A 26808-nucleotide genomic window follows, 5' to 3' on the forward strand; every position below is an offset into this window, starting at 1 on the left:
CACCTCACCCGTCATTCAACAACATCTTTGCCTCTGCACTTCTGCCTCGACTGACATCTCTGCCCAAACTCTTTGTCTTTAAATGTGTCTGCTTGTGTCTGTATATATGTGGATGGATATGTGTGTGTGTGCGCGAGTGTATACCCGTCCTTTTTTCCCCCTAAGGTAAGTCTTTCCGCTCCCGGGATTGGAATGACTCCTTACCCTCTCCCTTAAAACCCACATCCTTTCGTCTTTCCCTCTCCTTCCCTCTTTCCTGATGAGGCAACAGTTTGTTGCGAAAGCTTGAATTTTGTGTGTATGTTTGTGTGTCTGTCGACCTGCCAGGACTTATATATATATACCCTGCAGACGCACTATCCTCTGTGCCTGCGGTGGCTCAGGTGGATAGAGCGTCTGCCATGTAAGCAGGAGATCCCGGGTTCGAGTCCCGGTCGGGGCACACATTTTCAACATGTCCCCAATGAAGTAGATCAACGCCTACTTGCAGCTAGGGTGTCCATTTAATTATCATTTCATTTCTGCTACATCTGCTAAATAATTCAAATAGAGATTTGTGTCACATGACACAGTTGTTATAGAATTACATGGCTAGTGCCTGTGGTCCTACACCTCACCACCTTGCCATGTATCCCAAGTGGCTGCCCTCTTCACCTGCTTGCTGCACAGCCTCTGACGAGCAGTCGAAAAAAGTCTGACGTACACGTAAACAGACCAGATCATTTTCTTCCAAGTCTCCAGCGACTGCACTGTGTCTTGGGGGCAAGTCACGCTACAGGTATTGTGGCCAGCACTGGCACTATACTGCTGCCACCCATCACATACCTCTAGGCACTGGTACCTTATCCTCCCACGACCCGGCATCAAGGTCACAGCTTAGGTGCTCTACGCAATTTGCACATAGGGACAGTTCCATGGCCACGCATTGACCGTTTGTGGCTCTTCACTACAGAGTTCTCCACACCAAGCACAGCTACAATTCATCGGGAATAATGGCGTGCTCTTCTTGATGGGATTCCTCACCATGGTGCTCCCACTGCTGAGTGCACCAGACTTGCCTGACTGATGTTTGCCTGCTTCTGCATTCTAAGGAGCACACTACCTGCTGTGTCCGATTTGCTGGCCCTCATTGAGTGTCTCCTCTTCACCACACCACAGAACATCACCATCAACTTTGATTTCAAGCTACCAACCTTGCAGGGATGTTAGCAACAACTAGTCCCAGGACATTGCACTAGATGGTAATGGCCACTATGCTGGCATCAAGACATGCAGCCAAGAAATGTTTTGTTACCATAGTGAAACCAAAGACTACTGTTCTAATTATTCATAGACTAAATAAACATCATTTGTTCTGGCTGCCTGGTTTCCATATCTTGTAATGTGCACCTTCACCAAACAGACACTTCATTGGTGATACAGGGTATCCTCTCTCTCATGCATTCTTTGATCAGTTACTCATGTATCAGAGGAGCTCTCAGTTGCTACAGCACACTTCCTCATGTTGCTGACTATGCGGCACTGTGTCGAGGTTATTCGATGCAACACTGACTTTTCACTACAGCAGTTCATTCACCCAGCCACAGCCCCATCCCAAACATGGGTGCCACAACACCCGACATTCCGTGTTTTCAACTACACCTTGGAGCCATGGACCACTTTCCTCAACCAGCTGGAATAGTCTCTTTTGGCCTCTGCAAGCCATAAGGACTCTCACACGAGATCTTCTCCTCGCCTACTCTGGCACTTCAACCTATTGACTTCTACAGTCTCTCAATCCTGGGGTGGACTTTTCTTCTGTCTCCTAAGCCTGCTTCCAGAATCAGCACACTGCTCATTATACTGCCAACACAGTCCCTGTGCTCTTGTGCACCCTCCTCTTCTGGGGCTTCTTCTCTGTCCTCTCTGGACTCCTGACTGGATCCTCCTGTTTGTTATTCCTTACTGGACCCTCCATATTCTCCATTGCCCCAAACAGCTTTGTTCCAGGCTAATACCACCTGCTTTAGTGCCACTGCCCAAAACGCCATTGCTTCAGGTTCATGCCACCTGCTTTGGTGCCTATTGTTTCGGCACTTTTTGCTCCAGCGACACCAGCTGTGAAGCCACCAACTGTGGCACCATTGGCTCTGGCGTCATGGACTCCAGAGCCAACGGCTTCAGCAAAACCAGCTCCAGTGACACCAATTCTTACACATGCCAACTCACACTCCAGACACGGCTACCCGCATTCCATCTACATTCACCTGTGCTCTGCATGTGCACAACTGAGTTCAGTCCTCCTTAGTGTTCCAAATGCGGAGGCTTGTGCTCCAAACACACATCAATGTGCACTCCCATGTACCGACGTGTACGCCCTCACATCAGCATAAGCTCCTGTACACTGTTGTGCACAAACATACATTCCTGTGCACCATTGCACACAAATAAGCTCCTGTGCGCCATCGCTTCCCAACATACACTTCCACCCACCATCACAATCCAAAGTGTCTTTCCACCCATCACAGCCTCCCCCTCACCACTGTGCATCAACATGCCCTCCTTCATATCACCATGCACACGTCCTGCCAGGGTTTTCATTTCCCTTGCATAATATCATCTCCTGTTGCCTTCACCTTCAAATGACATCTTATGTTCTGCTTTCCTAATTCTACAAATGACTCTTCAGTGCAAACATGACTTCCACAGGTCTTTGCCTTGTACCAATCTGGCCCGTTTCCCCCCAGACCACCAGCAGCTTCTTCCAGCATTTTGGGGGCTGTCATCGTGGAAGTTTTGTCACAAACCTAAGCTCTGGCTCTCATGCTGCCTTCAATTGCCCAGCTGTCCTTCCACAATGTTAACCCAGTGTGTTTTCTGCTGCTGCAGCCACCCTCATGCTGCCTGCCTCCTTCCTTGCAGAGCCCACCTTTCTTTATGATGGCTTTGTCATCTCTGGGGCGGGGTGTGTAGTATTGCACAATTAGTGCCTACGATCCTACTTCTCACCATGCAGCTTTGTGTCACAAGTGGCCACCCTCTTTGCCTGCTTGCTACACTACTTCTGATGAGCACTGGAAATGGTCTGACATACACATAAAGAGACGAAATTGTTTTCCTTCAAGTGTCCAGTGACAGCCACGTGTCCAGCAGGGGTGGGGGGCACATATGTCCCACTACAGGTGTCATTGCCTGGGGCTGGCATTATATTGATGCCACCAGTCTCATACCTCCAAGCGCTGGTGCCTTCTCCTTCCATGACCCAGTTATAAGGGTTGCGGTTCATCTGATCTACACCACTTGTACAGCAGAGCAGCTCCATTGCCATATGTCAACCATTCCCTGTTCTTCAGTACAGAGCTCTCCATACCAAGTGCAGCTGCAACTCATCGGGAGGAACACTGTGGCTACCTTGCCGCGTTCCCTCAGCATTGAGCTCTTATCGCTGAGCACACCTGATTCACATGACTGATGTTCACCTGCTTCTGCAGTCTAAGGAGTACATTGCTTGCAGCATCAAAATCACTGGCTCTCACTGTGTGCCTCCCCTGCAGCACACTGCGGAACATTACCACCAACTTTGACTTCAAACTCCCTACCTCACGGGGCATCAACTATAGTCAGTCCAAAGACATTCCATTAGACAATAATGGACACTACACTGGCATCAAGCTATGCACCCAAGAATTTTTGTTTTGTTATTTGTAACAAATCCAGAGACACTTTTCTGTTTGTCCACTGACTAAATAAACTTCATTTTATCTGGCTACCTGGGGTTTCATGTCTTGTAGTGGCACTTTCATGCCATGGACACTTCAGTTATGGTAAATATTTTGCCAACTTTTGGGATCATAGCCACAGTTTTCTTAACACGGTGCAACCTATGGCTACATTTGCAGCAGGACTTGTCATAGTTACTTATATGCACTGCTACTCTTGCTTTAGGTACTCACAAACAGCTGTTCACACATTCTGTTCCATTCCTCTAACGCATCAATTTCCATTCCCATCTCCACATATCAGCCCTGTGCAGATCTTCCTACATTTTGGTCCAATTATCTGGAGTTGCGACTTCTCAGTATGCAGCAGCAAAATCTCCGAAAATCCTCATGGAACTTCCGATATTATCTAGTGGACCTTTTATACACACATCAATAAAAAGTTTTGTATCACCTCGGTTACAAGAGTTCTAGAACCTGTACAGAAAATTAGAATAGAGATCAACATATACATCATTTCTGCCCTTTTTATTCCTCATGAAAACCACACATTGCATGTTGTAGCACCATACAGTGAGACCTTCAGAAGTGGTGGTCCAGATTGCTGTACACACCAGTACCTCTAATACCCAGTAGCACATCGTCTTGCGTTGATGCATGCCTGTATTCATCGTGGCATACTATCCACAAGTTCATCAAGGCACTGTCGGTCCAGATTGTCCCATTCCTCAACAGTGATTCGGCGTAGAACCCTCAGAGTGGTTGGTGAGTCACGTCGTCCATAAACAGCCCTTTTCAATCTATCCCGGGCATGCTCAAAAGGGGTCTGGAGAACACACTGGCCACTCTAGGCAAGCGATGTCATTATCCTGAAGGAAGTCATTCACAAGATGCGCAGGATGTGGGCGTGAACTGCCGTCCATGAAGATGAATGCCTCGCCAATATGCAGCCGATCTGGTTGGACTATCAGTCGGAGGATGGCATTCACGTATTTTACAGCCATTACAGCACCTTCCATGACAACCAGGCCCATATAATGCCACCCCAAAACAGCAGGGATACCTCCATCTTGCTGCCTAAGGCATTCAGCCTGACCCGGTTGCCTCCAAACACATCTCCGATGATTGTCTAGTTGAAGGCATATGCGACACTCATCAGTGAAGAGAATGTGATGCTAATCCTGAGCGGTCCATTTGGCATGTTGTTGGGCCCATCTGTACCAAGCTGCGTGGTGTCATGGTTGCAAAGATGGACCTCACCTTGGACATTGGGAGGACGTCAGGACTGAAGTTGTGCATCATGCAGCCTATTGCGCACAGTTTGAGTCGTAACATGACGTCCTGTGGCTGGATGAAAAGCATTATTCAACATGGTGGCATTGCTGTCAGGGTTCCTTCAAGCCATAATCTGTAGGTAGCAGTCATCCATTGCAGTAGCAGCCCTTTGGTGACTTGAGCAAGGCATGTCATCAACAGTTCCTGTCTCTTTGTATCTCCTCCATGTCCGAACAACATCGCTTTGGTTCACTCCAAGACACTTGGATACTTCCCTTGTTGAGAGCCTTTCCTGGCACAAAGTAACAACGCAGACATGATCGAACCATGGTACTGACCGTCTAGGCATGGTTGAACTACAGACAACACAAACCGTGTACCTCCTTCCTGGTGGAATGACTGGAACTGATTGGCTGTCGGACCCTCTCCATCTAATAGGCGCTGTTCATGCATGGTTGTTTACATCTTTAGGCAGGTTTAGTGACATCTCTGAACAGTCAAAAGGACTGTGTCTGTGATACGATATCGACAGTCAATGTCTATCTTCAGGAGTTCCAGGAACCGGGGTGATGTACAACTTTTTTTGATGTGTGTATATATATCGTGAGAAGTAATGGTCCTGTAACACACCACTACCACATGGCTGAAGTTACTTTTATGTCTCAAGACTTCTCTCCATTCAGAATGAAATTCTACGTTGTGTTAGCTATAAACACTTCAACCCAATCACATAGTCGGTCTGATATTCCATACACTTGTATTTTCTTCATAAGGTGGCAGTATAGAACTGTATAGAAAGCCTTCCGGGAGTCGAGGAATATAGCATTTACCTGAATGCCTGTATCTACTGCTTTCTGGGTCTCGTGGACAAACAGAGCGAGCTGAATTTCACACTATCATTGTTTCCAGAACCCATTTTGGTTCCTACAGAGATTTCCGATCCTTAAAAATGTCATAATATGAGAGCATAATATTCTATAGCACACAGAGTCAGTGATATAGGCCTATAGTTTGTGCATCTATTGGATAACCCTTCTCGAAAATGGGAATGACCTTCGCTTTTTTTTTCAGTCATTAGGAATACTTCGCTTCTCTAGAGATGTACAGTACACTGCTGCTAGAAGAAGAGCAGTTCTTTCACATTCTCTGTGTAGAATTAAAATAAGCTTTCCTCTGTTGAGCAATTTCAGTTGCTTTACTATTTTTTGGTCACTTACACATATATTGGTCGTTTTGTAATTTGTGCGACTGTGAAACACTTTTGGAAGAAGAAGTTTTGTGAAATGTCCTGGCTGATTAAAACTGTGTGCCAGACTGAGATTCAAACTGTTTGGAAGGCTGCAGATGATGTACTAGTGGAAGAAAAACTGTGAGGACAGGACATGAGTTGTGGGTAGCTTAGTCGGTAGAGCACTTGCCTGTGAAAGGTAAAAGTCCTGAGTTCGAGTCACAGTCTGGCACACAGTTTTAATCAGCCAAGAAATTTCACAAAACTTCTTCTTCCAAAAGTGTTTCACAGTCGCACAAATGACAAAATGCCCAATATAGATATAAGTGACCAAGAGATTCATTCCCATTTTCAAGACGAGTCATTGAATACACACAGAGCTATAGGTCTATATTACTGATGTTAGTGTGTTGTAGAATTTTGGAACATGTTTTATGCTGTCATATTATGGCATTTCTAAGGACCAAAAATCTGCTCTGTAGGAACCAAAATGGGTTTTGAAAACAATGATAGTGTTAAAACTCAGCTTGCTCTGTTAATCTAAGACACCCAGAAAGCAGTAGACACAGGCATCCAGGTAGATACTGTGTTCCTTGGCTTCTGGAAGGCTTTTTATAACAGTTCTGCACTGCCACCTAATGAATAAAATACAACTGTATGGAATATTGGATTGGATTGAAGAGGTTTTAGCTAACACACCACAGCATTTCATTCTAAATGGAGAGAAGTCTTGAGACATAAAAGTAACTTCAGGCACGGGGCATATCAGTGTTTTAGGACCATTACTTCTCACAATATATATAAGGGATTAAGTGATAATTGACACACTAGATAACATCAGAATTTCCATGAGGGTTTCCACAGAATTCACTGTTGCATACCGAGAAGCTGAAACACTACACAATTGTAGCGGAATGCAGGAAGACCTGCAGAGGTTTGATGTGTGGAACAAGGAGTGGCAATTCACCCTCAACGTAAACAAATATAATGTTTTGTGAATACACAATTACAAAGATCCTTTATTGTATTAATACACAATTGCAGAACAATCACTTGAAGAAATTGCTTCCATAAAATATCTAGGAATATGCACACACAGCAGTTTGATGTGGAACAACCATATAAAATTAATGGCGAGTGAGGTAGATGCCAGACTGATATTCATTGGAAGAATTCTTAGGAAATTTAGTCCTTCAAGTAGCTTACAAAACACTTGTTTGATCAGCACTTGAATATTGCTTGTCAGTACAGGGTCTGTGCCAGATAGGACTAACAGAGGAAACAGAGAAGATCCAAAGAAGAGCAGCATGTTTTGTTACAGGTTCATTTAGCAAGCGCAAAAGCATCATGGAGATCCACAGCCACCATCAGTGGCAGACATTGTAAGAGAGGCATTCTGCATCATGGTATAGTCTACTGTTACAGTTTCAAGAGTGTACTTTCCTAGAAGAATCAACTAATATATTGTTTCCCACAATGTATATCTCATGAGAAGATCATCAAGATAAAATTAGAGAGATTTGAGTCCACACAGGGTCTTACCGGCAATCATTCTTCCCACAAATCATATGTGACTGGAACAAGAAAAGGAGGATGTGACACTGGTACACACCAAAGTACCCTGCGCTACACAGTGTAAGGTGACCTGTGGAGTGTAGATGTCAATGTACAAAAAGAGCAACAGCTGCTGTTCAAGTCAAGCACTGTATTATGAGAAGCTTATATTTGTCAGTGTGCTACATTTTATATTTTGTAAAAATGTCCTGCAGCGTATTTTACAAAAACATTCTGCAGAGGAAAAAAAATTCTTATATGTAATACTAAATTCTCCTTTGAAAGTTATCTGCAAACATGAATCTGAAGAACAAAGTTTGCAAAGGTTGAGTTTTTTTACCTAAAAAAATATTTATTTGGGTACTACGAGGATGCATTCTTCATTCCCACTCCCATTACTTTGGACTACTGTAGCTGGATATGAACACAGACCTAGTAACAAAGCACCAAGTGCTGTGCTTCTGATAGATAAAAACGCCTGTAATGCTTCTACACTTTATGCATGATCTGTCCAATTATGGTGTGCAAGAGTTGTCAAATTGCAGCACATCAATCATAATTTCACTTGAGTTCAGAAGCACATCACTTAGTTTGTACACAATAATGAGTGTGAAGTGCAGTACATTATTGCATGTTCAGTTTATGTGGTTTTGTCCTCCTCTGTACTATATGTAACACATTTAATAAACCAAATTATGTGACAGCTAATCCATTGCATGGAAAGGACACAGACTTCTGAAGTTAAAACACCTTTGCTTCTGTCAGTTGCAACAAACACTTAAAAAAAAAAAGTTTTGAACCGAATGTAATTATAAGAGGAAAAACTTTTTTCAATAAATTATGTGTAAGATTGATAGCTATATGTTGTCAGATCAAAGAACTTACTGTTAATTATGGTGTTTGTTTAAAACTGGTTTAATAACTGATCCAACAGGCAATGGGTTCACTAAGCCTTGAGTCAAAGACATAAGATTAGAACCAGACATAGTTGTAGATAGTAGTTCAAATAAAGTTCAAATTCAAATGGCTTTGTACTTGTCACTGAAATGCTTGAAGACAGATATATTGTTATGAAGTATGCTACTATGAATATAAGGGCAACAAAGTAGAGGCCAATAAATGTTGAAAACGTGTGAAAATATGTTGGTTTTATGTCATTATATACCTTACCAAGATAATTGATTAATAAACTTACTATAAAGAAGACATGTTGAGTTGCAGACATGCACAATTAAAAGACACTTACTTAAAGCTTTCGGCCACAGGCTACATCAGTAAAAGAGAGACACACACACCGTTCATACAAACAAGCAAGCACACCTCATGCACACATGACCACCAACTCTTGGGCCGAGTACAACTATCATGTGGGATGCAAGCAGCGATCTGGAGGGGGTGGGGAAGGTGAAGGGATAGTAATGTATGGGTGGGGGAGGTGGGGGGGGAGAGGGGGGGGGGGGAGAGAGAGAGAGAGAGAGAGAGAGAGAGAGAGAGAGAGAGAGAGATAGAGAGAGAGAGAGATGAAAGCTTTCTGCAGCAACTAGAATGCCAACAGATGCACTGTCTGGAGGTTGTGAGGCAGGTAGAGATAATTTTGTGAGCAGAGAATGTACTGTAAGGATAACCTCCATCTGTGCAGTTCATAAAAGCTAGTGGTGGAGGGAAGGATCCAGATGGGTCAGACAGTGAAGCAGCCATTGAAATCAAAAGCGTTATGGTTAGCTGCATGTTGTGCCACAGGATGGTCTACTTTGTTCTTGACCACAGTTTCAACCTGATGGAGACCAATATAAATAGTCGTGCAGTGATTGCAATAGAACTGGTAAATGGCATGGCTGCTTTCACAGGTGACCCAGCCTCTGGTGGGGTTATCCAGGATTGGAATAGGAAGTGCTGGGTAGATGGATTGGGTAGGTTTTGGACCTGGGTCTTCCACAGGAATATGATCCTTGTGGCAAGGAGCTAGGATTGGGAGTGGCATAGGGATGATCTGGGATGTTGTGGAGATTGGGTGGGTGATGGAACATCACTTTAGGAGGGGTGGAAAGTATCTTGGGTAGGATGTCCCTTATTCCACAGCACGATGATACATAATCTAAGTCCTGGTGAAGGATGTAGTTCAGTTGTACCAGTCCTGGATGGTACTGGGTGATGAAGAGGACAATCCTTTGTGCCTGGTTCTTGGGATGGTGGGAGGACTGAGGGTGTGAGGGGATATGACATGGGAGATCTGTTGGCCGACTAGGTATGGTGGACAGTGCCTGTCTGTGAAGGCCTTCGTAAGACCCTCAGCATACTGAGTAAGGGAGTTTTTAGCACTGTGGACATGACGACTCCCAGGAGGTCAGACTGTACGGGAGGGATTTTTTGGTGTGAAAGGGAGAATAGCTGTCAAAATCAAAATGCAGGTAATGTTGGTGGTTGGTGGGTTTAATGTGGACAGATGTGTGTCTGGAGCCATCAGAGAGGAGGAAGTCAACATCTGGAAAGGTGGCATGCTGGGTTGAGGATGACATGATGCAAATGGGAGAGAGGGTGTTGAGGCTGCAAAGCAGTGAATATAGGGTGTCTTGGCCTTGAGTCCAGATCATGAAGATGTCATCAATGAACCTGAACCACACTAGGGGTGTGGTGTTTTGGGAGGCTAGAAAGGTCTCCTCTGTACTGTCATCTTCTCCCCATTCTCATCTCCCACCCTGTTTATTTGCTGCCCTCTGTCAACGCATCTGCCGGTCTTTGCCCACTCCTGTCCTTTTTTCCCCACCTCCCTGCTCCATAACCTCCTGACACTGCACCTATTGGCATTCTAATCCCTGCACATCAATCAGACAGTGTTCATCTCTCTCCCCACTGACACACTACTATTCCTTCCCCGTCCCCATCCCCTTCACACTGCTGCATGCATCCCATGTGACAGTTGCATTCCAGCCTGAGATATTGGAGTTAGCGGTCATGTGTGCATGAAGTATGCTTCCTTGTGTAAGAATGGTGTGAGTCTTTCTTTTACTGATGAAGGCTGTGGCTGAAAGCTTTATGTAAGCTTTTAATTGTGCCAGTCAGCAACTTAACATGTATTCTGTACGGTAAGTAGCACTCCGTCCTTTCCACATTGTTGACATTCCTACTTGGAGTTTCCAATGTTTGATTTTGTGAATTTGCTTTCTCCCATCCTACAACCCTGTGATGTTTTCTTTTGTTACTCTTATCTATAGCATTACTATTGTCAGTGTCTATTCTTTCTCCTCTTTCCTGTGTTTATTCACCGCCTTCCAAATCGCATCTACTCTAAGCCACACTGTATCAATGATCGCCCGCACACAACATTAACATCGTGACCACACAAACTGTTGATGCAGAAACTGATGCCCCAGATTCTTTCCTCCGATTACTATAATTTCATTTATTCCTATTGACATACTTTAGCATTTTGTTTTCTACACCTATCCGGGCAACACAAACTTTTGATCCTCAAACTAACCCATCCCCCCTCCCTCTTTCTTTGCTTACTGCAAAATATATACTCTCCCACACCTCATTGTTCCTTTTCTCCCATGTTTCTGTACATTTTTAACATATTTGTGTGTAATTTTATGTGGCTTCACACAATTTCACATATTTTGCATATTTTTATGTACTTTTGTGTAATTTTACTTATCTGTGCATTTTTTTTGCATATCTCTATGTGTTTCTGCATGTCTTTACATATTTTTATGCATTTTTATGTATCTTTTCATGTATCCAGCTCCTCTCACAACCATCAACACCTATTTGCCCCATTTGTGCGGTCATTCCTGTTTCCTTCACACCATTCCTGCCACAATGGACCCTTGCTCCATCTTTCTGCACCAGATCAGAAAAGTAGCTCTTTCCCTGGCTAAAACCTAGTCCCACATCCTGTTTCTCAAATGCTGCCTAAACCATGGATCCCCCCAAAACTCCCTAACCATAAAGATTCCTTTCTCTGGATCCCACCCCTCCTTTCACAATGACCTATACCTTTTCAGATTCTGTCACTCCCTGGCTGTTACAAACCTGGTACTGCAGAAAACACAACTCCGTGGCACAGGCATCCCATAATCACCTCTGCTCCCTCCACAAGATACTACTACTCTGAAATCCATACTCCATACATCACATCTCTTAATCCCATAACACTGTCGTCAACCTTTCCAACAAAACCCTCTGCTCCACAGAAGTTTCAGTCACATCCAAAGGCTTTACCCTAAGCCCTACACCCAAATTTAACCATGCTGGGCTTCTCAAAGACCTCCTCTCCTTCTCCCAATCCCTACAATGGAAGCACTTATTTGCCGCTAATCTCTCCAATCAAAACCACCCAAATTCCAACACTGAACCCTGCCTCTTCCAGTTCATATCACCATCAAACCATGATCCTTTCCCCCCTCCCAGTAACCACCTTCTGCTCACCTTCCAGGAATTCCTTACCTCCAACCTAGCCTTACCATCCGTCCCCAGGTTTTTCCTCAGAACACCAACCTTTCAATAGAAGAAAGAACAGCCATACACAACCTCAAAACACATCTTGACCTAATCACCCTACCTGCAGACAAAGGTTCCACCACTGTTGTTATGAATTGCAGTTTGTACCTGGCAGAGGGCCTCCGCCAATTATCTGACTCCTCCACCTATAAAACTCCTCCACCTATAAACTCTGCCAAAATGATCCCATCCCAATAGTCCAACACAACATCCAATCCCTGCTTAAACTTTAGGTTCTTTCCAGAACATCTCCCCTGAATTCACTACCCTCCTCAAACTATGACACCCTGCACACCCACCTTCTACATGTTCCTCAACAATCCTGGATGCCCATTGTGGCTGGTTATTGTATCCACAGTGAAAGAATTTCAGCCCTCATTGACCAACAACTCCAACCAATTGACCATACTCTAGCCTCCCATGTCAAAAACACCAACCACTTCCTTCCCCTCATAGATCCATACTCGTCATTGTTGACATCACCTCCCTACATACCAACATCCCTCATGCCCATGGTCTTACTTATTCCTCATACACCTTACTTATTTTATCCTAACCTACAACTACTTCATCTTTGAAGGGAAGTTATATAAAAAAATCCACAGCACAGTCAGGGCAACCGCATGCCAGCATCCTATGCCAGCTTTTTGTTGGCCATCTACAGGAGACCTTTCTAGCCTCCCAAACACCAAACCCCTAGTATGGTTCAGGTTCATTGACGATATCTTCATGATCTGGACTCAGGGCCAAGACACCCTATCATCATTCCTTAACAACTTCAATACCTTCTCTCTCATTTGCTTCACATGGTCCTCCTCAACCCAGTGTGCCACCTTCCTAGATGTTGACCTCCTTCTCTCTGATGGCTCCATCCACACCTCTGTCCACGTTAAACCCACCAACCACCAACAGTTCCTGCATTCTGACATCTGTCATCCCTTTCACATCAAAAATTCCCTGCCATAAAGCCTGACCACCCGGGGATGGCATATCCACAGTGCCAAAAACTCCCTTGTTCAGTATGCTGAGGGTCTCACCAAGGCCTTCACAGACAGGCACTGTCCACCATACCTAGTCGGCAAACAGATCTCCATGTCATTTCCCCTCAGACTCCCAATCCTCCCACCACCCCAAGAACCAGCCACAATGGATTATCCTCTTCATCACGGACAACTGAACCACAGCCTTCACCAGGGCTTTGATTACATATCATCATGTCTTGGAATGAGGGACATCCCACCCCTTCTAAAATGATGTTCTATCACCTGGCCGACCTTACAACATTCTACACCATTCCTATGCCACTCCCAATCGCAACTCCTTGCCACAAGGTCATATTCCTGTGGAAGACCCATGTCCAAGACCTACCCAATCCATCTACCCAGCACTTCCTACTCCAATCCTGGATAACCCCACCAGAGGCTGGGTCACCTGTGAAAGCAGCCATGCCATTTACCAGTTCTATTGCAATCACTGCACGACTATTTATATTGGTATGACTACCAACTAGGTCTCCATCAGGATGAAACTGTGGTCAAGAACAAAGTAGACCATCCTGTGGCACAACATGCAGCTGAACATAACGCTTTTGATTTCAATGGCTGCTTCACTGTCTGACCCATCTGGATCCTTCCCTCCACCACCAGCTTTTATGAACTGCACAGATGGAGGTTATCCTAACCTCCTTACAATACATTCTCTGCTCACAAAATTATCACGGCCTCAACCTATGGTAACTACTGTCCCAAAGCTCTCCACCCAACAGTTTCTAAACCCCCTGTCCTATCACCTCCTTCCCATTCTCATCTTCCACCCTGCTTATTTGCCGTCCTCTGCCAATGCTTCCATCTGTCTCTCCCTGGTTCTCTCCTTTGTTGCTCCTTTTATCCCTGCCCCACAACCTCCTGATGCTGTGCCTGTTGGCATTCTAATCCCTGCACACTCCACCAGACAGCTTTCATATCTCTCTCTCTCTCTCTCTCTCTCTCTCTCTCTCTCTCTCTCTCTCTTCCTCCCTCCCCATCCATACACTACTATTTGTTCCCCTACCCTGCCCCCTCCAGATTTCTGCTTGCATCTCATGTGATAGTTGCATTCAAGCCTGAGATAGTGCAGTTGGCGGTCGTGTGTGTGAGAGGAGTGCTTGCTTGTGTGTATTAATGGTGTGTCTCTCTTTTACTAATGAAGCTTTAAGTGTCTTTTAATTGTGTCTGTCTGCAACTTAATGTGTCTTCTTTATGGTAAGCAGCAATCTGTCTTTTCCTACCTTGTTGATATTCTTACCTGGAGTTTCCATTGTCTTATTAATAAACTTCTTGCTTATGTGATAATGTTATGCGTCAATATTTCTAAAAAACATTTTACTGATCAATTAGTGTTCTTTATATGCAACCATGGATCTTGCCGTTGGTGGGGAAGATTGCGTGACTCAGTGATACAGGTAGCCGTACTGCAGGTGCAATAGCTATGAAGGGGTATCTGTTGAGAGGACAGAGAAATGTGTGGTTCCTGAAGAGGGGCAGCAGCCTTTTCAGTAGCTGCAGGGGCAACAGTCTGGATGATTGATTGATCTGGCCTTGTAACATCAACCAAAATAGCCTTGCTGTGCTGGTATTGCATATCATCATGCCATGGAATAAGCTGAAAGCAAGGGGAAACCACCGTCATAATTTTTCCCGAGGGCACGTGGCTCTACTGTATGATTAAATGATGATGGCATCCTCTTGGGTAGAGTATCATCAAGGGCATGAAAGGGAAGGAATAGTTGAGAAGGGTGTGAGACAGGGTTGTAGCCTATCCCTGATGTTATTCAATCTGTATATTGAGCAAGCAGTAAAGGAAACAAAAGAAAAATTTGGAGCAGGAATTAAAGTCCAGGAAGAAGAAACAAAAACTCTGAGGTCTGCTGATGACATTGTAATTCTGTCAGAGACAGCAAAGGACTTGGAAGAGCAGTTGAATGGAATGGACAGTGACTTGAAAGGAGTATATAAGATGAACATTAAGAAAAGCAAAACCAGGATAATGGAATGTAGTCAAACTAAATCATTTCTGAGGGAATTTGATTACGAAACGTAACACTTAAAGTAGTAGATGAGTTTTGCTATTTGGGGAGCAACATAACTGATGATGGTCGAAGTAGGGAGGATATAAAATGCAGACAGGCAATGGCAAGAAAAGTGTTTCTGAAGAAGAGAAATTTGTTAACATCGAGTACAGATTTAAGGGTCAAGAAGTTCTTTCTGAAAATATTTGTATGGAGTGTAGCCGTGTATGGAAGTGGAACATGGATGATAAAACAGTTTAGACAGAGAAGAGAATAGAAGCTTTTGAAATGTGGTGCTACAGAGATATGCTGAAGATTAGATGGGTAGATCATGTAACTAATGAATTGGCGAGAAGAGGAATTTGTGGCACAACTTGACTAGAAGAAAAAATTGGTTCGTAGAACACATTCTGAGGCATCAAGGAATCACCAGTTTAGTACTGGATGGAAACGTGGGGACAAAAATCATAGAGGGAGACAATAGATGAAAACCTTAAGCAAATTCAGTACGATGTAGGTTGCAGTAGTTGCTCGGAGGAGAAGAGACTTGCACAGGATGGAGTACCATGGACAGCTGCATCAAATCAGGCTTTGAACTCAAGACAACAACAACATATGCAATGTTTTTCAAAGCTGCAAAAGAATTGGAAATTTTTCCTACCACCAATTCGAAAAGCACAGAAGGTACCCTATATAACATACACAAAAAATTAACAATATTTAATTTTTAAGGTTCACAAATCATGCTTGGCAGTTTATAAATTGATAAACAATGTAAAAAGGATTTCATAATTTCTTACATAAATCAGTTAATTCTCAATTTACTGCCTCCACACAATAAATAAATCACACAAGAGGCAAGTAAATTAACTTTTGTTTATTTACCATTTGCTTATCTTGCCCAATAGCATGGTTATGTCAAAAAATTATAGATATCTCCATAAAGAAGGTTCTGGCCAACACGCCAGAATCACTCTATATTTTGTTTGTATGTAATAACAGACACTCTGAATAAATTACATTCACAACTACACAGTAATGACGGTAGGTGTACTACCTGCATATGCTCAGTGAATACCACAAGGGATTAGAATTCGTATAAACCACATATTTACTTAATGTGTGTTGACATTCTTCAAGTAGAAACATTAGTACGACTTGAACACAAGCCGGGATGCAATTTCAAAGCAGAGACTTACAATACTAAACTGTCGGCTAACACATTTATTACATGAAATCATAATATTTATCTGTACAAGAGAGAGAGAGAGAGAGAGAGAGAGAGAGAAATAATAATAATAAACTATAGCTCAGTGGGCTGTATTTGATTGATATAAATCATCATGACACAACCAACTTTATAACACAAAACTAAAGAAGGGTTGAAATCGAAAAGTCTGTTGATTAGTTTCACATTCCATGGATCATTTGCATTATAAGTCATACTGACAAGGAATGGGTCATTTTACATTCACATCACAAATTCATGTGTAAAAATGGCTACATGCTGAACATTTATAAGGCTTTTTAATTATTTTATTATTATTATTATTATTACAATAACAGAAATTCTGCTATGGAATAGAAGGAGTCGTCAAGGAGAAAGTTGTCCAGTTTTGTTTTCAAATGTTTCTTCGCTGTCTGTCAGACATTCTATATTACTGGGTAAGTTATCAAAAATTTCAGTAGCAGCACTGTGCATCCATTTTTGTGCTGAAAACAACTTAAGTGTGATGTAATGAATGTCATTTTTTCTTCTGGTACTATAACTATGTACTTCATTGTTCCTTTTGAATGGCAAGGGATTATTTAAAACTAAGTTCATGAGGGAATAAATATACTGTGAAGCAGTATTCTAAATGCCTAATTCCTTAAACAGATGTCCAGAAGATGATCTCCTTTCAACATAATCTAGAACTAATTTTTACACACTTTTCTAGTAAACATTTGGACATGCACAGGCTATATATTTTTAGATATACAGGGTGTTTCAAAGAGAATATATGTATTCAAATGCATATATTTATTAAACTTTAAGACATATGAATATGACACTTTACACACACAATTATGAACCTCTCAAGTTCAGATTACGGATGTTCAATATGTCCTCCATCAGTGACACGAACAATATCACATCGATACTCAAATTCCTACCATATTTGGACAAACATGTCCTTCATCACTGATGTTATGGCAGTATGGATTCGGTTCTTCAACTCTTCCAGGTTCTGTGGGAGTTGTGGTACATAAACGTTGTCTTTAACAAAACCCCACAGGAAGAAGTCAGAGGGTGTCAAATCTGGTGACCACGGAGTCCAGCTGAGTTGCCAGCTCCTTGACGACCAATCCAATGATTCAGTAGAGTTTGGTTCAGATATTCACGCACTTGGTGACTCCAGTGAGGGGGTGCCTCGTCTTGTTGAAAAATGAAGTTGTCTTCGTGCAGCCTCGTAAACAACCAGTTTTGTAACATAGCAAGATACTGTTGACCATTAACCGTGTTTCCATCAAAGAAGAATGGGCCGGCCGCAAACAGATGATTGGGATATTGCACAAAACACAATGACTTTGGGTAAATCTCATACATGTTCAATGGCTGCATGTGGGTTCTGTAGGCCCCAAATTCAAACATCGTGTTTGTTTACCTGACCACTGACATGGAAAGTTGCTTCATCACTGAACACGACGTGCTGTGTGAAAGTGTTATCATTGTCAATAGCATCAAGAATCCTGTTACAAAATGCACATGTTTGCGTTTGTCATCAGGACACAGAGCTTGTAACAGCTGTAACTTGTCTGGCTTCATAACCAACCAATGTCTCAAAACACGCCAAATTGTTGTTGTAGGCAGTTGTAACTCCCAACTGGCACGGTGAGTTGATTTTGAAGGACTACGTTGGAAAGCAGTTTGAATTTGTGCAACATTTTCTTCAGGAACACGAGGGTGGCCAGGACTCTTTCCTTTACACCTGCACCCTGTATATAGAAACTGTCGATACCATCTGCGAATGTTCCACCCCTTCGGAGGATCAATTTGGTACCTCAACCTGAAACGTCTTTGCACTGTAATCACAGAATTGCACTTTGCAAACTTGAGAACACAAAATGATTTCTGCTGCGGAGTAGCCATTTTAAACATATGACGGTTACCAAGCAAAACAGAAGACAACTGACATCTAGCAGCTATTAATATTAACTAGACTACGTATTTGTTTCTCCAATAGCTGAGCCAAGGCACAGCAATTGATGGTTTCGACAAAATAATACTTTGTAATACGTATATTCCTTTTGAAACACCCTTTATATGACATATAACTAATATATAAAGGGGAAATATTTTTTTCCAGTAACCTCAAAAAGTTCTTCATTGATTTACTTCAAATGTTTACACATTATTATAATAAAAATTCAGATAGACATGAACTAAATATTTTAAATATAAACAATATATATCTATTTATACTATTATATAAAGATGAAATGCTGTTTCCAATGATCTAGAAAAATTCTTAAGTGATTTACTTCAAATTTTTACATGATGCTCTAAGAAACATCTGGACGGACATAAGCTACATATTTTCACAATATATATTGTGTATAAAGCGGAAACATTAGCAAATCTTGAAAAAATTGTGACTGACTTACTTCAAAGTTTTACATGATTCTCTAATAAACATTCAGACTGACATAAGAAAAAAATGGGGAAATGTTGTTACCAAACATCTTGAAAATTTCTTGACCAATTTACTTCAAACTTTTACGCAATACTCTAACAAATATTCACACAGTCATAGGCTATGTATTTATTTAATATATATAGCACATAAATATACGTAATATGTAATAGGGACATGTTGTTAGCAAAAATTTCAAAAAGTTCTTGATTGATTCACTTCAAATTTTTACACGATAGTGATTTGGAGAGACACAGACCATGTATTTCTTTAATATATATATTATACATTGAAGAGCCAAAGAGACTGGTGCATCTGCGTAATATCGTGTAGGGCCCCCGCAAGCAAGCAGAAGTGCCACAACATACCATTGCATGGAGTTGACTAATGTCTGAAGTAGTGCTTGAGGGAACTGACACCATGACTCCTGCAGGACTGTCCATGAATCCATATGAGGGGGTGGAGATCTCTTCTGAACAGCATGTTGCAAGGCATCCCAAATATGCTCAATAATGTTCATGTCTAGGGAGTTTGGTGGCCAGTGGAAGTGTTTAAACTCAAAAGAGTGTTCCTGGAGCCACTATGTAGCAATTCTGGACGTGTGGGGTGTTGCACTGTCCTGCTGGAATTGCCCACGTCTGTTGGAATGCACAATGGGCATGAATGGATCGAGTTGATCAGACAGGATGCTTCCTTATGTGTCACCTGTCACAGTTGTATGTAGATGTATCAGGGGTTCCATATCACTCCAACTGCACACACACCACACCATTACAGAGCTTCCACCAGCTTGAACAGTCCCCTAATGACGTGCAGGGTCCATGGATTCATGAGGTTGTCTCCATATTCATAAACGTCCATCCACTCAATACAATTTGGAAAGAGACTCATCCAACCAGGCAAAATGCTTTCAGTCCTCAATAGTCCAATGTCAGTGATGACGGGCTCAGGTGAAGTGTAAAGCTTTGTGTTGTGGAGTCAGCAAGGGTGCAAGGGTACATGGGTGGGTCGTTGGCTCCAAAAGCCCATTCAATGATGTTTCGTTGAATGGTTCACACACTGACACTTGCTGAATGCCCAGCACTGAAAGCTGCAACAATTTGTGGAAGGGTTGCACTTCTGTCATGCTGAATGATTCTCTTCAGTCATCATTGGCCCCATTCTTGCGGGAACTTTTTCCAGCCATAGTGATGTCAGAGATTTGATGTTCTACTGGATTCCTGATATTCATGGTACACTCACGAAACGGTCATACGGGAAAATCCCCACTTCATTGCTACCTTGGAGATGCTGTGTCCTATTGCTTGTGCGACAACTATAACACCATGTTCAAACTCACTTAAATCTTGATAACCTGCCACTGTAGCTGCAGTAACTAATCTAACAACTGCACCAGACACTTGTTGTCTGATATAGGTGTTGTCGACCACAGTGCTGTATTCTGCCCGTTTACATATCTCTGTATTTGAATATGCATGCCTACACCAGTTTCTTTGGGACTTCACTGTATAAATATACCTATAATTATATAACGGGGAAACACTGTCAACAAAAATCCTGCAAAGTTGACCATTCTGTTTCAAATTTTTACTTGATACGTTCAGATGGACACAGGCTGTATATTTTTTAAACAACAATATGCAGATTTTCTGTTAAAATTACTGCTAGAAAGAAAATGCTATGCTGTGGTGTGCTTTGCAAATGTTCAGTTTTGTTTCCTTTCCCACAGTCAGTTTTAACTACAATGGAAGATCTGGTAAACCATTAGACAAACTGTTTCTCCCATGTATATTCTTCCTCCTTACATAGAATTTTAAACAAAAATTGTAAACATAACAATGTGGTGTTTTGTTTTCTTCCTTGCCATCAGCTTTACAGAAAACAGAAAGCTGTATTTATGGTTTATCCACTTATGATAAGAACACTACTATGGAATCCGTATTGTCCAAAACTTAGTAATCCTACTTATTCACACAGTAAAAGAAGTGAAATACTGTAATTGAAGCTACTACCTTCACTGATCAAGCAGCTGAAGAGGTTTCTCTCATACCCAGAATACCAATAATCCTAACCGATTTACCCACTTCTTTTAAGCAACTTCAGTTTCCAATCAAGATTTCGTTTGCAATAATGATTAACAAATATCTTGTTCAGAGAGAGGGGAGAAGAGGAGATGGACATAGAGGGAGCGAGAAAATAGATATGGAGAGGGGGGAGGAAGAGATGAACAGAGAGAGAGAGAGAGAGAGAGAGAGAGAGAGAGAGAGAGTGAGTGGAGGAGAAGATGGACAAAAAGAGGGGGGAGGAGGTAATGCATAGAGAGATGGGAGGAGGAGGAGATGGACAAAGAGGAGGAGAGGGAGAAGATGGATAAAGAGAGAGGTTGAGGTGTTTAGGACATGTATCCAATTCACACACTATTTACAATGGCGAAGCATTGCTGCGTTCACTTGTACACTTATAATACTTAACACTATCACGCTACAGTATGGGACAGTCCTGCTTGTTGTTTGGCAGAAAGATCTGATATCTAAAACTTTCTAATACCTCACAAATAAGTCTGTTTTAAATAATGATAATATTACGAAAAGGACAGATTGCTACTCATCATATAGTGGAGATGCTGAGTTGCAGACAGGCACCATATAGTGGAGATGCTGAGTTGCAGACAGGCACCACAGAACGACTGCTGTTCTAAATAATGTTATATCTCTAAACCAATCAGACAAACAGGACTTCACTGTATCCAGATGCTTCCTACCGAACCTATGACTTAGAAGAAAGGCAAAAGAAAAGCAAAACTACACTTATACAATCTGAAGATTTAGAGAAGGCTTTTGACAATGTTGAGTGGACTGCACTCTTTGCAATTGTGAAGACAACAGGGATAAAGTACGGGGAGTGGAAGATTATTTATAAGTTGTGCAGAAACATAATTACAGTTATAACAGTCAAAGGACATGGAAGGGAAGCAGCAGTTGAGAATGGAATGAGTCACAGGTGTGCTGTATAGCTGATATCATTCAATCTGTACAATGAGCACGCTTTGAAGGAAATTGAGGAGAAATAAAAAGGTAATTAAAGTTCCGGACAAAGAAGTAAAAGCTCTGACATTTGCTGATGACATTGTAATTCTGTCACAGATGGCAAAGGATTTGGGAGAATAGTGTAACAAAATGTATAGTGTCTTGAACTTCAACAAAAGTGAAATACGGGTAATGGAATGAAACTGAATTAAATCAGGTGATGCTGAGAGAATTAAATTAGGAAAAGAGACACTGGAAGTAGAGGTGAGTTTTACCAGTTGTGTAGCAAAATAACTGATTATGGCAAAGTAGACAGGATGTAAAATGCAGACAAGCAATAACAAGAAACACATTTCTGAAAAAAAGAAAAAAACAAATTTGTTAACATCAAATATAAATTTAAATGTCAAGAATACTTCCTATAAAAGTATTTGTCTGGAACGTAGCCTCATACAGAAGCGAAGCAGCAATAAATTGTTCAGAAAAGAAAAAACAGAAGATTTTGAAATGTGGAGCTACAGAAGAATGCTGATTTCTTGGGGCATTAAGGAATCATCAATTTGTTAATGGAGGTAAGCGTGGGAGCTAAAAATTGTAGAGGTTTGAATACAGTAAGCAAGTTTGAATGGATGTAGGTTGCAGTAGTTATGCAGAAGGAAGGAAGATTAAGTTTTTAACACTCCGTTGATATTGAGGTCATCAGTGACAGAGTTGTGCAGAGATGAAGAGACTTGCACTGGACACACGAATATGGATAGCTGTATCAAACCAGTTGTTGGACCTAAGCCCAAAATGCAATAATATCTATTTTTTTACTGTCTATCCCATGCACTTGCTACCACTGTGTAACTATTTCCATGTCACATCCTGTCCTTGAAGTTTTGCATCATCTGCAGTTTTCACAAAAAGCTGTGTATTATCATTACTTGCAACAGAATCATGTGTAATATCCACTACAAAATGCAGCACATAATAAGCATTATACTCACCTGAGTACAATCAGAACTTCTCAGCAAGATGTAATGCGGACAGCGCACTCCAAGTAGAATAGAAAATTCAGATTTCAGAGATATTACATCATGCAGAACAAGTGCAGATTCATCTGTTGAGAAAAATGTAACCAAAACATCTTCCTAAACAGAAGGGAAAAAGAACTAATTAGTAAGTTAATAGCAACTATGTAACACTCCAAAAATTATTAAAAACATTCTTTATTACAGACTGTCAATATCCAGAATTAACTGGAAATAGTGTTGACAACAACTGTATTTACAATAAAGTGTAAAAATTTCTGTGATAATTACTCCACATATGTCACTGCAATTGATATTACACATCTGAAGAATGATCACTTTACAAGGCAATTATGGTACGGGAAGTTCCAGCAGAATGTAATTAAAGTAGGAGTAAAGGTAATAACTCACCCAACAGTAGCGGCATTGAGTAGTTGATGGGCATAATATAAACATGGGTTAAAACTTTGCTAGCTTTAGGACGAATCTCTTTTGAGCTAGAGTACACACACACACACACACACACACACACACACACACACACACACACACAAGTATGGTTACACTGTGCCGGCTGAGTGCACAAAGCTATGACAGAAGTTCTGCAGGTAGACTGGGGTGAGCAACTGAGTTGGGTGAAGTGAGAGAGGGGAGAAAGAATGTGGGGATTAGGAAGGAGGGCTGGGGAATAACGCGATGGTTTGAAGGGAGGCAGCAGATCTACGGAACAGGAATGTGCGAGCTGAAGGCAACAGGTGCATTGGTATAGAAATGGGACACTCTGGTACTGAATAATGGCTACGACGTATCGGAGTGAACTGAGAAGGGGTGACAGAACAGAGGAAGAAGAGACTGTGGGGAAGAGGGTGTGGATGCAGGATGAATGAAGTTATGGTCCTGGGACAAGGTGCAGGTGGCTGTGGGTTACCAGAGATTAAGACCTGGATGGCTGGGGGAAAGAAGGACGTGTTACAAGGATAACTCCCCTCTACCTAGTTCACATGAGCTGGTGCTGTGGTGAGGGGGGGGGGGGGGGAGAGGGGTACGGACAGCATGGATTGTGAAGCAGCCGTTGAAATTGAGTATGTTGTGCTCAGCTGAACTGGGTGGTCAGATCTACTCTTGGCCACAGTGTAGTGGTGGCAATTCATTTGGCTCAATACAAGGAGGTTTCCATATGTAAACCAGGAGGTTTCCATAAGTAACATGATCAAAACATTTCCATTAATACAGTGTGTCTTTGGGAGTGATTGCTTGTCCAGATCACAAGTTCTCCAGTGGCACAAGTCATTCAAGGAGGCCTGAGAATAGGTCACAGTGTAAATGCCACAGTGGACATCCATCAGTCTCCTGAATTGAGGAAAATGTGATGCATGTGTGTGACTGAATTCTGTCTGGCAGTTAAGCTATCAATTGATGTTATTGTCCACCACGAATTTGTACCTACTGGGACCCAGTGAAAGCAGTTTTCTACTTGGAAGTGCTCAAAAGACTGAAAAGTAGGATTGTGCACTGTCGATGCGAGATCAAGGATAAGTGGAAACTGTATCACAACAATGTACCTAGCCACAGTGACTTCAGTATCAAGTAATTTATTGCCAGGCCCTACTTCTCATTACTCTCCCACCCTCCCTACAGTCCTGACCTGGCTTCCCCAGATTTCGCCCCTCCCCCTTTTTCAAAGAAGGCCTGAAAGGGAAATGATGGGACATGACTGCAAACATCCAGGTTCATGTTACTTAAGCTCTAAAGGACATCTCAGAGAAGACCTTTGATGATGCCTTCTGGTCTGGAAACACTGTCTCCAGAAGTGTTTCAATTCAGAAGGTTCTATTTTGAAAAAAATTGACTAACTGTAAGAATAAGTTCAATAAACAATTTTTTATGGTTTTAGTCCTAGACTTATGGAAACTCTGGTCTAAGCAAAGTGCATTCACTTGTTTTGATTTTGGATGACAGTGAAATACTGATTCATACCTCGTTCGCAGCAGCTAGGTGAACAGTACATGTTCTGTTCACTCTGCCCCCCCCCCCCCTCTCCCCTCAACACTGTGCAACCTATCTCCAGTAATGTAGTGAAACAAGCAATTGGAGGAATAAATTGTGTGAAGTTGTGTATGGTGACAAAAGCAAAGCACAGTAAGATCGTGGTCGGGCTGATAAGAAGGCTAATGTATCTGACAACAAACTAAAAGCTATAGACACATCATATATGAACAAAAGAAAAGTACATTTACAATTAACACTACATCCAGTCACCCTCAGTGTCGATAACTGCTTGGCACCTCTGAGGCACGCTTGTGACCACAGGTTTTTCTGTGTATTCATGTGGGAGAGACTTCAAAAAGTGTAGAATTTGCTCTGGTAGCTTTTTTAAAGTGAAGATCTTTTTCCTTGCAACTTCTTTTTGATGTAAGAGCATACATTTTCAACAGGGTTAGTGTAAGGTACCTGTGAAGGTCAATCCAATACCTGCACATCGTTCTCCTTTTTGCAGTCACTGCAAAGCCTGCTGCAATGCTTCGGATTATTGTCCTCCTCCAATCTTCAATTTTTTCATTGAACTAACATTTGGCGGTCAGCCTCAAACATCTTTGATAAACTTCAAACGTAAACTGCACTCACATCTCTTCGTATGTATCTCAGTAAATAATTCAAAGTAAATTAATGCTTTATGGACAATGCATGAAGGACAAAGGTTCCCTCCATTGGGCTGTGAAGAAACTAAGTCAATATCTTATACCATCTGTGTGTAATATCAAGCATGCTCTTACTTAATAGACTGTATGTCTTGTTATATGTGATGGTCATTTGCATGTGCAGCAACCATCAAGAGAGAGACAACTACCAAAGAGGACCACGCGGTGACATACAGGACAATCCAAGGACATCAAGGTGTGAGAAGCCTTAGCTTACAATGACCATGCACCTGTCATGTTTATTGGGGTAACACTAAATAGTACATAATGTATTCGAAACATCATCCCTCCCACTCTGTTGCAGTTTCCTTTCTAGCAGGAGAATGCCCAAGCACCTACTTCTCTCATTAGCCAAAGCATTCTCCAACCAGTTCATTGACTCCCTTCCCCAGCACAATCACTAGTTCTGTCTCGCAGTAACAATGTACGCAGCATAATGGGACGGCATCTTGTCTGGTCCGCACTGTGCCAGCATTCTTCAATCCACAGTGACAACGTGGGTTTCTGGAATTAAAAGTTTTTACCTTTTACCTAAGAAAATGCTAACTACTCTTGATAGGTTTTGTACATTACTGTAGGCAATTGGGGGAGGTGGGGGGGGGGGGGGTGTTAACAAGAACATTACAGCAGATTTGGTGCTTCAAGATAAACAAACTTTCTTACAGCAATGATCATAGAGCGAAACCCACAATTTCAGTGAAATTCATGTTATTCATTGGTGGCTCATTACGACGAAGGTGTTTTATTGCCTGGTTAAATTATAAAAGTTTCTCCTATCCAGAGTTACAAGTTTCACAGTAAATTCAACATTTCATGTACAGCAACATGAAATCAGATTTCTAGCACTGAATTTGTGGAACAATTAGTAATGAGTATGCCATGAAAGTGCAATGAATGCACAGCAAGCAAAATATCAGTTGTATAATTTTTTTCTAAACATTCTGCTTTATAATAGCATATTTGTTACAGAAACTGTAAGAAAGATATTCTGGTATTTTACTAAAATTTTCTGTGTCAGTTATATGAATGAAATTACATTTTATGTCACAAGAACTGCACAATTTTTAAACTGACGAGCATCATGAGGCTTTA

The 26808-nt window shown here is 41.9% G+C and overlaps 1 protein-coding gene and 1 non-coding gene across 2 annotated transcripts in view; one reads left to right on the top strand and one right to left on the bottom strand.

Moving 5' to 3' along the window:
* LOC126236856 (intraflagellar transport protein 140 homolog) overlaps window positions 1-26808 on the bottom strand; it is a 267376-nt gene that overhangs the window by 134238 nt on the left and 106330 nt on the right. Inside the window, exon 13 of the mRNA XM_049946468.1 lies at window positions 22994-23137. Coding sequence (XP_049802425.1) covers window positions 22994-23137 — 144 coding nt within the window. The remainder of the gene's footprint in view (window positions 1-22993; window positions 23138-26808) is intronic.
* Trnat-ugu (transfer RNA threonine (anticodon UGU)) lies at window positions 368-442 on the top strand. The gene has a single exon. It is a non-coding gene; the product is annotated as a tRNA-Thr (tRNA).

Source organism: Schistocerca nitens, chromosome 2 (assembly GCF_023898315.1).
Source record: "Schistocerca nitens isolate TAMUIC-IGC-003100 chromosome 2, iqSchNite1.1, whole genome shotgun sequence".
In the NCBI taxonomy this organism is placed as follows: Eukaryota; Metazoa; Arthropoda; class Insecta; order Orthoptera; family Acrididae; genus Schistocerca; species Schistocerca nitens.